At 49.6% G+C, this 13,251-nt stretch overlaps 2 protein-coding genes across 2 annotated transcripts; both read right to left on the minus strand.

Annotated features, from left to right (window-relative positions):
- Positions 1 to 396: 396 nt before the first annotated feature.
- ONS95_000293 (uncharacterized protein) lies at positions 397 to 3,632 on the minus strand. The gene is made up of 2 exons (XM_058493441.1): positions 2,162 to 3,632; positions 397 to 2,110 (listed from the first exon to the last, which is right to left on the minus strand). Exons 1-2 carry the CDS (start codon positions 2,346 to 2,348, stop codon positions 495 to 497), a joined length of 1,803 nt encoding a protein of 600 aa, XP_058363641.1. The 5' UTR covers positions 2,349 to 3,632; the 3' UTR covers positions 397 to 494.
- A 3,640-nt stretch (positions 3,633 to 7,272) lies between these two features.
- Positions 7,273 to 9,605, minus strand: ONS95_000294 (uncharacterized protein). Its single transcript, XM_058493442.1, has 2 exons — positions 9,372 to 9,605; positions 7,273 to 9,319 (listed from the first exon to the last, which is right to left on the minus strand). The coding sequence occupies exon 2, from the start codon at positions 9,264 to 9,266 to the stop codon at positions 8,052 to 8,054; it is 1,215 nt and encodes a 404-aa protein (XP_058363642.1). The 5' UTR covers positions 9,267 to 9,319; positions 9,372 to 9,605; the 3' UTR covers positions 7,273 to 8,051.
- Positions 9,606 to 13,251: the final 3,646 nt, after the last annotated feature.

Genomic DNA, 13,251 nt, shown 5'->3' on the forward strand with positions numbered 1-13,251 from the left:
AAAAGCCGCTTTGCGGAAAATGCCCCGACTACCGGTAGGCAAAGTGAAATTCTGGTGAATACAGGTGAATTGAAGTTACGCAGAGGTTTTCCCTTGGTTTCATTATCAACGAATACTACTCCCGTGCAATTATGAAATGTGCACAAACCTGAGTCGGTCTAGATGCCACGAGAAGTGGATCTTCAGATTCTTTGAAGAACAATTAATCGGAGAACAACATATGACGCATTAACCTTTTCTCTTCGTTGCCCGCAAGTTGGGTTTGGGGTACATTTTGGGAGACCGTAACAACTTAAACTTACTCGTTGAGTCAATATCCAAGCATCATGATGTCTTGGATCGATCTATCCTACATATCCTCATCACAATTCAATCCGGACCATATATCAACCATCCTTGAAAATCATGACTTGGTATATTTTGCTAACTAGACAGGGTATTTAAACAAACAGAAAGACAATCGTCCTCAACGGCCCCACCCAAGATACCAACATTCAAAGTCCCCTCGCTGGGACAACCAACTGCAACTGCCCGGACCACCGGGGTTGCTCCTTCTCTCTAAATGTCTTTAATTCAGCAACTACGTCCCGTAGGACCTTCTCCTTTTCCTTCTCCTTCCCCCTTCCCTTCACCTTCTTGTCCTTCTCCTTCTTCATCTTTCCCGCAGCCAACCCCCCATCCCCACCCTCTCCCTCCCCAAAGAACGAAAAATCCCCCAAACTCCTCTCCAAGAACGTATCTGCATCCCTATCTCCCGAGACAGAAGAATAAGACGAGGACATTTCCCCCCTCCCATCATCATGAATAAACTCCAACCGCAGCAGACGCAACCCCGGGAGCAGGACTGGCGAGCGGCGGTGACGGGTCGCAGCTGCGCGGACAGTCTCAATGTCCTGGTGCTGTTTTGTCACTTTGCGGATGAGGGCGATGAGGTGGTCGATGAGGATCCCGTAAGATTTGGTGGGGATGTGTGTGAGTATTAGGTGGGTGATGCGGTGGTTTTGGAGAGGGTCGTAGGATATGTTTGGGTCGGAGGTGTAGCCTTGTGCGAAGATCTCGGCTTGCTGGATGTAGGCTTCGTGGTAGTGTGTTGAGGAGCCTAGGGTTAGAGTCGGGACGTAGGTGACGAAGGAGTGGTGGATGCGGATTCGCTCTAGGTGAGAGGGTGGCATGAGGTTAGGTCCGTTGGTGTGGAAGATGGTGGCGTGTTCTGCATGTATCATCGTTGGGTGGACGTCGCTTTGCATAGCTCCTAGATCAAGGACCTGCAATCGGTTTGTGGTTCGCAGTAGAAGCCTTGTGCCAACAGATGTGAGCCTGTTGCTTGAGATGTAGAGCTGGGTAAGGCCGGTGTTGGCATACATCGGATTGGACACATCATCATCAGTGTTGAGCATGGCTTCGATGAATGGAGTTGTGCTGTCTGGTCGTCGTGCTGGTATATCGTCCTGGACATCACCGTGGAGTGTATACTCCGGCGGATGGTCGAAGAATGCTGCATCAGTGACTTGCGGAGTCAATGAATCAGGACGGGAGATTGCGGGCTTGATGCAGTGTAAGATCAGGGCATCGATGTCTATGTCTGTGAGGAGATTCTCACTAACATCCAGACTCCACAATCGCAACCCAAGAGCGAGAACGAAGCGGGGCAATTTTGTAAGTCGCATGTTACTCATCTTCACGATGCGTAAATTGCCAAATTCATAGTTGCTAAGGGATGCGATCGCTGCAGGAGCATGGTATGTTGCTGATATGTCCAAGTACATCAGGTTGGAGAACATATCTGCTTCAAGTACAGCGCTCATATCGAGGAGGACGGAGCTGGAGACACTGAGGAGTAGGGGCTTGATGTTATAGCGTGTGTAGGTCTCGTCGTAGAAGTAGGCATTTCTAGAGTTTTGGATATCGTCAAGGACCACGAACTTTAGATTCTTGAAGTATGTCAGGATGTTGAGGATGTAGTGGCAATTGAAATACCGCTCATTCGGAATAAAGTCGTGAATCAAATAGCCATTATCCTTCAATCTGATAAGTGGACGGAAGTCCAAGATCTGGACGACATCACTGAAGCGCTCTCCATGCTTCTGAGAGATAAATTTGATGGCCTTGGCTACGTGGATGGTCAGCCCATTTGCAGCAATGTGCAGATCGGATTACTTACTGTAAGGAGTACGTGACTTGTAGATGATTTTGATTGGGTCCTTCCACAGATAACTGCCAAAAACTTTGAAAAATGTACTGTTGACACGCGATAGCGAGTTGAGGGAGCTACCATCAAGGTAAGGAGCAAGGGCTGCCATGCCAGCCTCGTAGGCTTGGTCTTTCGATTGATAAGCTGGGAGTGACATTGTCACAATTTTGGGAAGCTATAACAATTGATTGGACAAGTGGTGTTGGCGCATTTGTGGTTTGCAATTGCCTGTAGCTTTGTCGAGTTGTTGTTGTTTACTTCGAGTGACATGAGCAGGGTCGCTTAAATCAGTCGAAATTTCTACACCCTAGTCGCACTCAAAGACAACTCAGCCTGCGCTGTAGAGTCCTCGGTGAAACTCGCGACCCGAAGGGAATGAAGCTGGTGAGTCTTTGTCCATCCAAGGGCAGTTATTTGGACTCCTTCACTGGCTTTGGCGTTTTTGTTCGTCCGTTGCCTCTTGGTAGCTAGACGTTGCGTCGATCTCATCCTTTTGGTGTAAGCAAGTAGGCTTCTAGCCGTCGCCAGAATACGTGGATACTGATTCCGAACTGCTCAGAACATTGCTGTGCTTCTTGCCAGGTCTTGTTCGGATGTGGACAGCCTGGGTCGGCGCCAGCATTGATGTTTCTGCTCTCCTTGTTTCTGGACATCAAAGTACCAACACCAAACAAGGACTGAACTGTCTGATTCATCATGAAGTCAGCTTGAATTCAAAACGACCAATTGATACTAAAAGAGATGTTTGCTCTAATGACAACGAAATATCCCACCCTTCCTGGGGCATAAGTATGTTTCAGTGCCCAATTAAAGTCACGGGACCTGAACGCCACCAGATATCGGAACGAAACAGAGCACAGCTGGCATCGTGAGGAAGCGAGACATGATAGACCGAATCCAATTCCAAAAGCGCAGTGGCAGTTCCCGATTCAAATTCAACATAAGAGAGGTTGGGAAGACAAACCAAAAAGAGCCTCCTTCAAATTTCTCGGCAGGCTCGATACCGATACCGAAGAATGCCCCTCCTGCCAGCCACTTCAAGGTAGGTGCATACGTACGTCAAAGTCTCAATTCCTACAATTCCACTGATCTGATCCACAAAACTGTGTCCAAAGAATGAGAATGATCCTGTCATGGAGAAGAGAACACTCCGATCAACCAAGACTCAGGTTTTACTCGCACTCACACTTCCTCGCTCGCCAATGTCTCGACGTCACTGGTCACTGATCACAAAATCCCACTCTCTCCGGAAGCCGCGGCCAAGACCAAAGACCCTCGCATCATTGCTGAGCTTCTTCAGCAAAAGGTCTTGGTGGTGGTGAGCAGCGCTGGATTAGATAGGTATATATGCCAAGAAGCGATGGGAAGGCAGCAGCTTTTTGTACTGGTGCTGGCTGCCGTGCTTTGCTTTGGTTTGGGAGTGGAATGATGAGATAGATAGATGCCTGTGAGTGACAGACGAGACAGAGAAGGGAAAGATACGAGTGGTTGGTGGGCTATGCTATGCTCGGATCATCAGACGAACCGGACCGGGTTTCGGGTTTCGGGTTTCGGTGCAGGAGTCGGCCGGGCCGCTGTGGATGCGGCCAGCGGCGGCCAGTTGCAGGCGCCTAATCGGGAGGGGGTGGTGGAACGGTGCTGCTTTTGAGGTTGGACGACATCTCTTGCCTGCGATGTGAAGGTTTGGAGCGTGTTCAGCTACATCTGATTTCAATTCTTTACTCAAGGACTGGATGTCTTGTGTTGAAACGGCCATGCGATTGTGAAAGCTAATACTGATGTCGCATCTTGAAGAAAGGAGGACGACAGCCTCTGTCGCGACAGCATCCGTGATGCATCTTCTACTTCAGATGTAAACTGGCACAGAGGATGCAAGAGAACCGGCAAAGCGAGACAATCCTCAGTTCGCCAAGAGATGTGAAATGCAATCACCATGTCAAGCAGCTGGATGTCTCGAATTATCCTCATTGACGAATGGGGGCAGCATGAATGCGTTTGGGAATCATCGCCAGATCAGAAAAATGGACTAAAAGGAACGAGATACTATGATGAATGCATGAGGCATTCTATCTGCGCGATTGAAGGAAAGAGATATCGACCAATAATGGTTCTCTCATTCAAGAGACACTGCGCACGTAGCCACGGCATATATCTATTTGCCACTTCTTCGATTCTGGCTTGGAAACTCCATCGCCATTCGCCATGGACTGGACATTTTCAAAGTCTTGAACCAACGACAACCTTCCAGCTCATGCAATATGCAATGGAAAGTGCTTCATGAATGAGCCGGATGGTGTCCCAGGCTGTTCGATCATGAGCTGTACCTTGCGCCGATGAGAGTTGGTGAGGGTGAGCGGCTGCCTGTGATATCAAAGTCAGAAGGCGGACTCCCAAAGTTAGAAAGAACTTTGCGAGTCCAGGCCGTCAATTCAGAGTAGAGTCGCACTTACCACAACATCAACTGCTATCTCAGCCTTCAGCATATTCGACAAGAGCTCCCAGCCGTCGTCCCTTTGTTGACATTTCCGAGCAACAGACGACGAGGATTCGTTGCGGAAGTGTAGTCCGCAAGAAGAGAAAACACAGACATTCAGCAACGCCTCAGCAAGAATATTATCCGCTACGAGCTCTCACTATGAGTCTGGAATACTTGCTCGCGCTTTGGTCCATTGCCCTCTCCCGCCAGATTGACTCGAAGATTTTGTCCGTTCCACAAGTACCGCTTGCGTTCTTTTCTATACCAAAGGACTGTTTGCCGACGACACTGCCGTTCCTTTCAGGCTTCCATACGAGTACTAACCTTTCTAGCCCGTGGCAGATAGATCTAGAAGCTCTTTGCCACCCCCACATAACGAAACGTGTGTCTCCTGCTCTGTACAAAGCTAGATACGGCAAGATTGACAGCACGGGATATCCAGTTCCTCCTGCCATGATCGACGGAACTGGATGGGCAGATGATCGATCAGCCAGGCTTTCTCATGAAAGCAACTCGTCGCGGCGCTCAGTTGCGATCAGCTCAGGCCGTCTTGAAGGTTGTGATCCCAGAACCAGATTACACATTCCAATCGAGTCTGCCTCGTCAGAACGGTAGGATGGCCCGTCTATGCCTCCCTGACCAGCGATCGACTGCCGGATTCAGGAATCAGGAGATGATATGCCGTCCTACGGGCGACGACGTCAGAACTTGCCCTCGAGTGCAAGCCCTACTTTCGAGGTCGAGATTGATTCAGGGGCTTTTGGTGTCCCTCTGTGATGGAAGATTTGGTTGCAGGGACAATTCGAACAATGCGTTTGCCTTGCTTGAATATTCCTGTTTGGCGTTAAGCGGGAGCTAGCATGTTCTGTTTGAAGGCCAGCGAAAGTGGAGCTGGAGTGAGGAGTCTTGCTATAACTCTTGGGTGAGGAGGAAGCCTTACCAGTAAGTGCAATCTTCCTTGGGATGGTCAAAGAAAGCTCTGAAAAGTTCGGTAACTGGCGAGGAGAGGTTCCTCCCTGCCGTTGCTACGCTGTGGCTGTGACGTGAGAGGAATTTGAAGTTCATCCGTCCGCATCCTCACGCTCCCTAGGGATGAGTGAGTCTGTGCCCATCAGAAAAGCACTTCCCTCCTTGTCCAAAAAAAAATTGTCCATATTAGGCATCGCGAGTTCTGAAAGAGATCTTGAGGGTGCTATTCCCAGTCTTGTATTCTTGGACCTGGAGATCGCCCATCAGTGATGATTTTCCATGTTGGGGATTCGAAGCCATGTGGACTTATAATCCTAGGAAGCTAGATTAGGTTTAAGCAGGCGTTACGAGATAGGAGGACTTACGAGATAGGAGGCATCGCATCACAGCCTATGTCATTTTTGCTCCTTGCCGTCTGCTAATATTTGTACTAGGGATGGAGAGCTAGAAGGGGGCCTACAACCATGGAAGATCCCCTGCTCCCTCCCCAGTCCCTCACGTTGATGCTACAGCAGGTATGTCGAGGCTGCCACGATGTAGATCCTGAACACTCTCATTCATTCATGGTGCTCATGGTGCTCATGGTGCCTGACATAAGGCGTCGAAGCGATGCTGCAGCTAGGGTACAGCATGTAACTGTTGGGCGGCTTCTACATCCTAGCCAATGTTGCTCTTTTGTGATTTTGGTTGGTGAACGTACGAACGAGGAAGTGGTTGCAACCAGCAGAGCTGCAGAGAAAGGGGACGTCCTAGTCACGTCCACGAGGGTGTTGGTTGGTCAGGCGAGGTCGTCAACAAGCCACAAGCTCACAACAAGACTAGGTAAGCAGTCTGTCTGTTTGCCAAGCCAAACGAGAACACCCACCCACTTCCCCATATTCATCCACCAATTCCAGGTTTCCCATTCCGCGATCCTTTGTGGCTCCATACTTCATGGAAGACGAGTTGGTCAGTAGGGCAGGAACGCCTCCGGTTGTCATGACCCGGCAGCTGGATGTAAGGGGGTAGGTAAAACTTAGAGCACAGTACAGTACAGTACAGTACCCTTACCCTTCTAGAAGCATGCACCCACCCACCCCCATTAAGTTACACAGGCGTTCCTGCAGCATGCAGCATGCAGTATGCACAGTAGGTACCTTAGGTATGCTTCATGCGGTCTCGTCTGTGAATCGTGCAGCAAGCAGCTTTACCACACTTTTTGACCTGCGTGCTTGGACTGTTGGTTGGTTTTCTCTACTCTAGAAATACATTTTTCTTTCTTCTTTTCTAGGCCTATCGAGGGGTCATGTGTGCACTCTGGTGCACTATTTTTCCTTGCCTCCGCTACCTAGATGCTGCTGCTTCGTGAAGTGCAGATGGATGGCTGGCTGTTTGCAGCTTGTTTGTTACTGTAGTGTGTCACAGGGCTTAATTTAGAGTTTGGAGATGTGCGTCCTAATGAAGTCTTTTCTGTGATCATTTTGCTTCGTGAGGGTAGTGTCCAAATTTGGCTCTTAAATCGGAAGGTGGCGAATCAGAAATGAAATGTTCTTTTCGAAGGCACAGTTCAGGGAACGCATGTCCCATACCTACCAAGATTCTTTGATTTTCTTGTGGAAAGTGTGAGTCTGGCATCCAATGAAAGGCTTCTGATTTTGTATTTGAATTGCTTCATTGTGTATTCTTATAGTCTGCCTGAAATGAGTGGTGTAAACAAACTCGGTATTGCCAATGGCACGCAAACTAGAAGTACAGTTCAACAGTTCTATCCCACCACGTACATGCCCCCTTCAATATAAGGAAGAAATAGGAGACAAGGATTTTTTCTTCAACTCCTTTTACAGTCCATTTCGTACAGCTCTTCTTCTTCCAAGACGACGGCACTAGATAACAATATTACACACTATGCAGGATATGCAGCGCAGACTGGGGTGGTCCAACAAAGGGTGACATACAAAGAGCCGAGACAGCTCTTGAACGATTGTGATAGTAGTCTTGCAAGCTGCCAAAACCAAATGTCGCAATAGTGATTGCGCGGAACAAAAAAACAAAAAACAAAAAGCCATCAACCATCAAACATGCATCCCTCAATACAGATCCCTAAATAAAATTTCCACCAGAAGAAGATAAGGGCTGACAAAAAAAACAGGAGGCTCGCTTCCACTAGCGTTGGAGCGAGCGAGCGACGACGACGATAAACCCAAAACAAAAAAGGAAAACAAAAAACATTTCTCACTTTCCGACATTCCCAAATTTCCATACACAAGTTCCCCATTCAGATTACATGAGGCATCAATCATAAAAAATATTCATCTCCGTCGTCGTCCCATCAGGTTGCACATACACGACATGGAAGCAATGGGCCTCGGGGTATATTTCCAGTCGTCGGTCGAGGGGGTTTTTTCAAGTACATTAAGAGCCAGAGCGGCGGTCGATCTACAAGCGAGTCCTCGCAATACGTTGCACACTTCTCTTCTCAGTCTTGACGAAGGAGGTAGGAGATGCTTTGCGTGGCTTGTCGTCCATGGCCATCCACACGTCAAGGGCCTCTGGGAAGAATGGCGTCCGGTTCCCTTTTTGTGGGAAGGCGTGGAGCCTCATGTGTGTCTTGTAGTTGTCTTTTCGTGATATCGAGAACAGTTTGGGGCAGAACTCGCACTTCTCCTTGACGTCGTCGTGGGTTCTCTGATGTCTCTTGAGATGTTCCTGTCTCGCGAATTTCCTTGAGCAGCCCTCCCAATCGCAGGGAAATGAGGCCTTGGGGTTGATGCCGATGCTGCTACAGCTGCTGGAGAGGGGTTCGTACGCACGACTTCCGCCCTTAGAGCGTTTGCGGACTAGACGAAGCTTCTTGGCCTGGTTGGTTTCGACTTTGAGTTCGTGCCGTAAGTCATCCAGGGAATTGCTTGCGTGCGATTGGTGATAGCGGTGATGGCTGGGAGTCCGGGAAGGTGTTGATGGCCCTGATCTGAGGTTGTTGCTGTCGGCCATCATGTATCTCATGCTGCCAGGTGACGACTCGTCGACCGAAAACCCAGTCTCGAAGTCTCGAGCGGCACAATCGTAGTCAATGTTGAAGTGTAAAGACTTAATTGGGTGCATGGGAGATTGCAGCCCGTATGCATCAAACGTTGTCTGCGATGGAGCAATGCAGTTCTCGAGTATTGGTGGCGATGAACGAACTTCCGAGACTGGTGAATAGATATCGTCGTGAATGAGACCTGGAGCACACATTGGCAGGCCGTGACTGGAACTGAAGGAATTTGACATTGACTGCCCGAGGTATGGTCCATAGCTGAAGCCCGCCATCAGATCAGGCGTCGAGTTTGTGTTTGATGTCCCCGTAAAACTAGAATGGGGCTCATGAAACATAGATACCATGTTCTGTGACATGGCTGTCATCGCGGAAAGTCCACTCATGTTCGCATAACGGTCGGGAGACGATGATGGCGTGGGTGCTGAGAGGACAGAATGTTCGTATTTCACGGAATTTGGAGATCCTCGGCGAGGTGTGGACATTGGCGTGTAAACAGTCGAGGAATCCCAGGTTGCTGAAGACCCATCCGAGAATGATGAGTTTGCTGAGCGAGTGGAGGAGAAACAATCTCCTCCCATCGAATTGATGTATTGTATGTTTGAATTGTCGAACATGTTGAGCAGATTTTCGAATAATGGAAGCGGGGTGATAATAGTAAGGAGTAAAGCTGTGAGCACGGTTAGCATTCCCTATCCATGTTGGTGTAGGCGAGCACTGACAGCTTGCTGTGTATTCCGCAAGGAGTGATGATAATCAGAAAGGACTGTGAGTAGCTATGTAGACTGGAATGAGTGACTTGTTGTTGAGAATGTTGAAGAGTATGAAGGGAGAAGATCCATTTATCACTTGAAGTTGGAACTCCTAAGGCCGATAATGACCTGAGATACTAGTCTCCAGGCAATATCACTGAGGCCAGGAAGTGAATTGGTTAGACAAGCTCACCTCAATAGTGGATTTCGAGGGTTATCTTAGGAGACTTTGAATCGCGTCCAGAGTCGCGTTCTTGCTTGTATAAGCAAGGTGTCGTGTAGGAATGTCCCCAATATATCACGATTTTCGAAAGTGTTGGGAGAGAAAACCCCTGTCAGACCGTCAGAAATCTTCAGAGCGTCACCCCTCTTTCTGCAATAGGAGCTTACCAGGTAGTTTTTCCAGAGCAAGGGCTCAGTGTTATCGATTGCGGAAGAATACTGACGCTGCTGAGACGACTTAGGGGGCGGGCTTTCGAGTGCTCGGTTCAGTCGACCTTGCTTTGTAGAAATATTACAGACCCCCTTAGAAAGGGCGGCAGGGCTGCTTCTTAACGAACGTCAAAACATCTCTCCTGCAGGAAAATGGCTGATTGGAGTTAAACTCTAAGTGTGATAGAACTCCTGGAGCTGGCTGGGTCAGCCTCAAGGACCCAAAATGTGGGGATGGTTCGTGTGTAAGATCGATAACAGAGGATCAGAGAGGTCTCACCATCTCACATTGTGCATCAGTTCCTGCAGGCCATAGATCTGGACAAGATCTCTCTTAGCGTGGCGAAATGCCTGCCGTTGAGACAACCCATAACAAAAGGTTTAGTCGACGCAGCTCCGCCGTACTCGAGCGAATAGAGGGAGGGTGTGGCCGCAGGTTTCCAAAGTTAGATGGAGATCTTGGTCACGGCGCGCATTCCAAAGGCACGGATTTTTCCAAAATACTAAAAAAACAGGCGTTGGAATGACTGACTGACAGACAGTCATTGGCAGTGCTGGGAATGAATGCCTGCGGGCTGCCAGCCTGCCTGCCTGTCTGGCCCCCACGTCTACAACATACAAAGTGGAAGTGGAAGTGGAGGTGGAGGTGGAAAAGTGGAGGTGGAAGTGAAAGTGAAAGAAGCATGGGCGGGCTGTCAGGACAAGCGAAGCGAATCAACCGGGCAGGGCACCAGCAGGGTATCCGGATACCCATGGATCCTGTCCTGTCCTGTCCTGTCCTGTCCTGCCCTGCCCTGCCCTGCCCCTCCCAGGCACAGACTAGGTAGGGAGGAGGGAGGGAGGGAGGGCGGGCATTTCATTTCTAGCGCTAGGCCGTCTGAGAGAGGAACTATGGGAGAACAACAGCATTCGAATGCGTCAAATTTGTTTATTGGAACAGTAGAGTGGTAGTAGTGGTAGATCCTACACAAGGAGGAGAGCACCAACCGCCAGGGCCCGGTGCCAAAGCCCTAGGATGGGGATGGGGATGGAGGATTGGCGCAGCGTCAGGGACGTTTCCTCCGTACTGTACAGCGATCTCCGCCTAGCCCAGCACTACTGCACTGTACAGCAGGCTGCAGCACAGCACTAGATCGCTGCCATGGCGCCATATGTCGTATCTCGCATTCTCAGAAAGGTGAAAAAGCGCCACGAGCTGAGATATGCTCGATATGGTCTAGGAATTCGAAATTTAGAGCTAGATGATGGAGGGGCACCATCCGATCAAAGTGGGCTTTTAAGCTTAATGGCACTCTGCCACGCAGCTCCGGCCTCCCGATGTCACGCTGCCGACCGACCGCCTCAGATCGATCACAGCCAGGAGTCCAGGACAGATCTCGGTAACAGGCAGGTAGGTAGGGTAGTTACTCCTGCATGCACGAACACGAGCATGTCAACAACAACAACAAAGACAAAGACAAAGTTAGCCCACAGCGAGCGAGCGAGAAAAGGTCCGGATGGTAGGCCAGTAGTGGACCCGACCCATCTGGGCGAGTGAGGGTGAGTGTGGACTGTGGAGGGGAGGAGAGCAGACAGAGCAGCCAAAGATGGTCATATTTTTAGACACTTGACACTTGATAGAAGTGACCGGCCAATGGGCTGCGTGTCACTTAACGAGAAAGCCACAATCGGTGTCCACCAACGACATTATCGATACAACCTCATAAAGCTAAGTTGTCCCCCTCGTCCTCTTACGGCAAAGTCAAGGCCTGTGCTGGATCCTTGTCTTGGCCATGTCTAGCCATGATGGTGGTGGCCCAGTGTTTGTGTAACATCAGCTTGTCAGCAACGCGTACTCGGGACGACTACAGTACAGTACTACGGTACTATACTAGGTAGGTAAATTACTCCCGTACTACTGAGGGCGAGGGGCTCTATGTCCCAAACACGACTGACTACGAGTACGTTTCTGAGACTCGTACAGTAGATCGAGAGACTCGGGCCGGCCACTTCGGCATGGTGGCACGCCACGGCAAGCCCGTCATGAACATCACCGCACGCACCGCTTTGTTATGGGGGCGGCCTATGGGGCCCATGGGCCACGGGCTTTACCTAGGTATGGCGTTCGCATCCCTGCAGCCCGCCCATCACGTCTTCTCTTGCGGCCGCATTATTGCGAACCTCTGAACCTCTGGTGCCCTCACGGCGGAAATTGATAAGTACTGGGAGACAGCACACCTCTGGCCCCAATTTGCCAATCTATTTTGCGGCAGAACCAAACGGTCGGGTTCAAATCCCGGAATGCGAGTGCAGCAAAGCAGCAGTAAATTGCCAGTAAACGGACAAGGCCCATATGTACGTGAATCCATTTCCAGCAATGCTCGTCATAGCTTACTGCCTCTGTTGTTGTTGTTGTCGTCGTTGTTGCTTTCCTGCTTCTTGAAGTTGAGAAATCTCGTCTCCATGATTGATTGATTGATTGATTGATTGATTGATTGATTGATTGATTGTCTTCGTCTCTGCCTAGCTAGAGGGCCATAGTCAGTCGTGGTCTCTACCTCATCAGTTTTCACTTCGGAAACGAACCATTGCGCAGAATGCGAGATCTTCTCTATCCAAAAACTAGTTCCGTTCCTCCCATGTCTTAGCCATTGGAATGGCTGGCCCTAGCCGAGTCGCTAGGTGAACAGCCTGGGGGAGGACGACAACGACTTTTTGCTTTTCGCTGGATACCTCGCGAGCTCGCTTCCCCACAAAGCGGGCCAGATATCTCATATCCTTGCGTAATCTCCCTCTCCCTCCCTCCTGAGCTCGATGTAGCGTTACACGAACGACGAAATGCAACCCCAGAGGGCAAACTAGCTTTATCTGACCTATCTGGGTAGTCACGAGAAACTTTGCTACCAGTTTAATGCCAGTGGGGTGGAGCGTGTTGTGGTTGACATCAGGCCACTTTTCCAATGTGCCATCACAAAGCCCTCACAGGGTCTTGCTTGGTACCCAATCTCAATCGTTCCACTCTTTCCACATTGGCTTGAACTTTGACTTGCAGAACTTGGCAGACCACTTTTTCCTCTGAAGAAGACAGCCAGCCAATATGCAGCACTTGCTGTCCAAGAGCCCTGTTCCTCCTTCACAAAAATTATCAAGCAGACCACTCAGGAGAGCAGACAAAAGTCGCCACTGGTCATGAAGCGTTATCTACGGATGAAGTCTCTGGTTCCCCGGTGGTCTTCTTCCAAAAAATTCCCCGTCGTTTTTTGAGCTCATCGTGGCGAGTTACACCTGCTAAGCGCTGTTGGTGTAACATCGTTTGTCTTCCACGGAGGCGGTCTCCGCACCGAATGCCATTCTGCTGAAGAAAGAAATCTGTCAATTATCGAATTGGCATGGAGCAGATATGACACTCTTTCCTTCCTGAAAAATTCTGCATGACAAT

Source organism: Cadophora gregata (assembly GCF_030347475.1).
Source record: "Cadophora gregata isolate MNR1 chromosome Unknown scaffold_1, whole genome shotgun sequence".
In the NCBI taxonomy this organism is placed as follows: domain Eukaryota; kingdom Fungi; phylum Ascomycota; class Leotiomycetes; order Helotiales; family Ploettnerulaceae; genus Cadophora; species Cadophora gregata.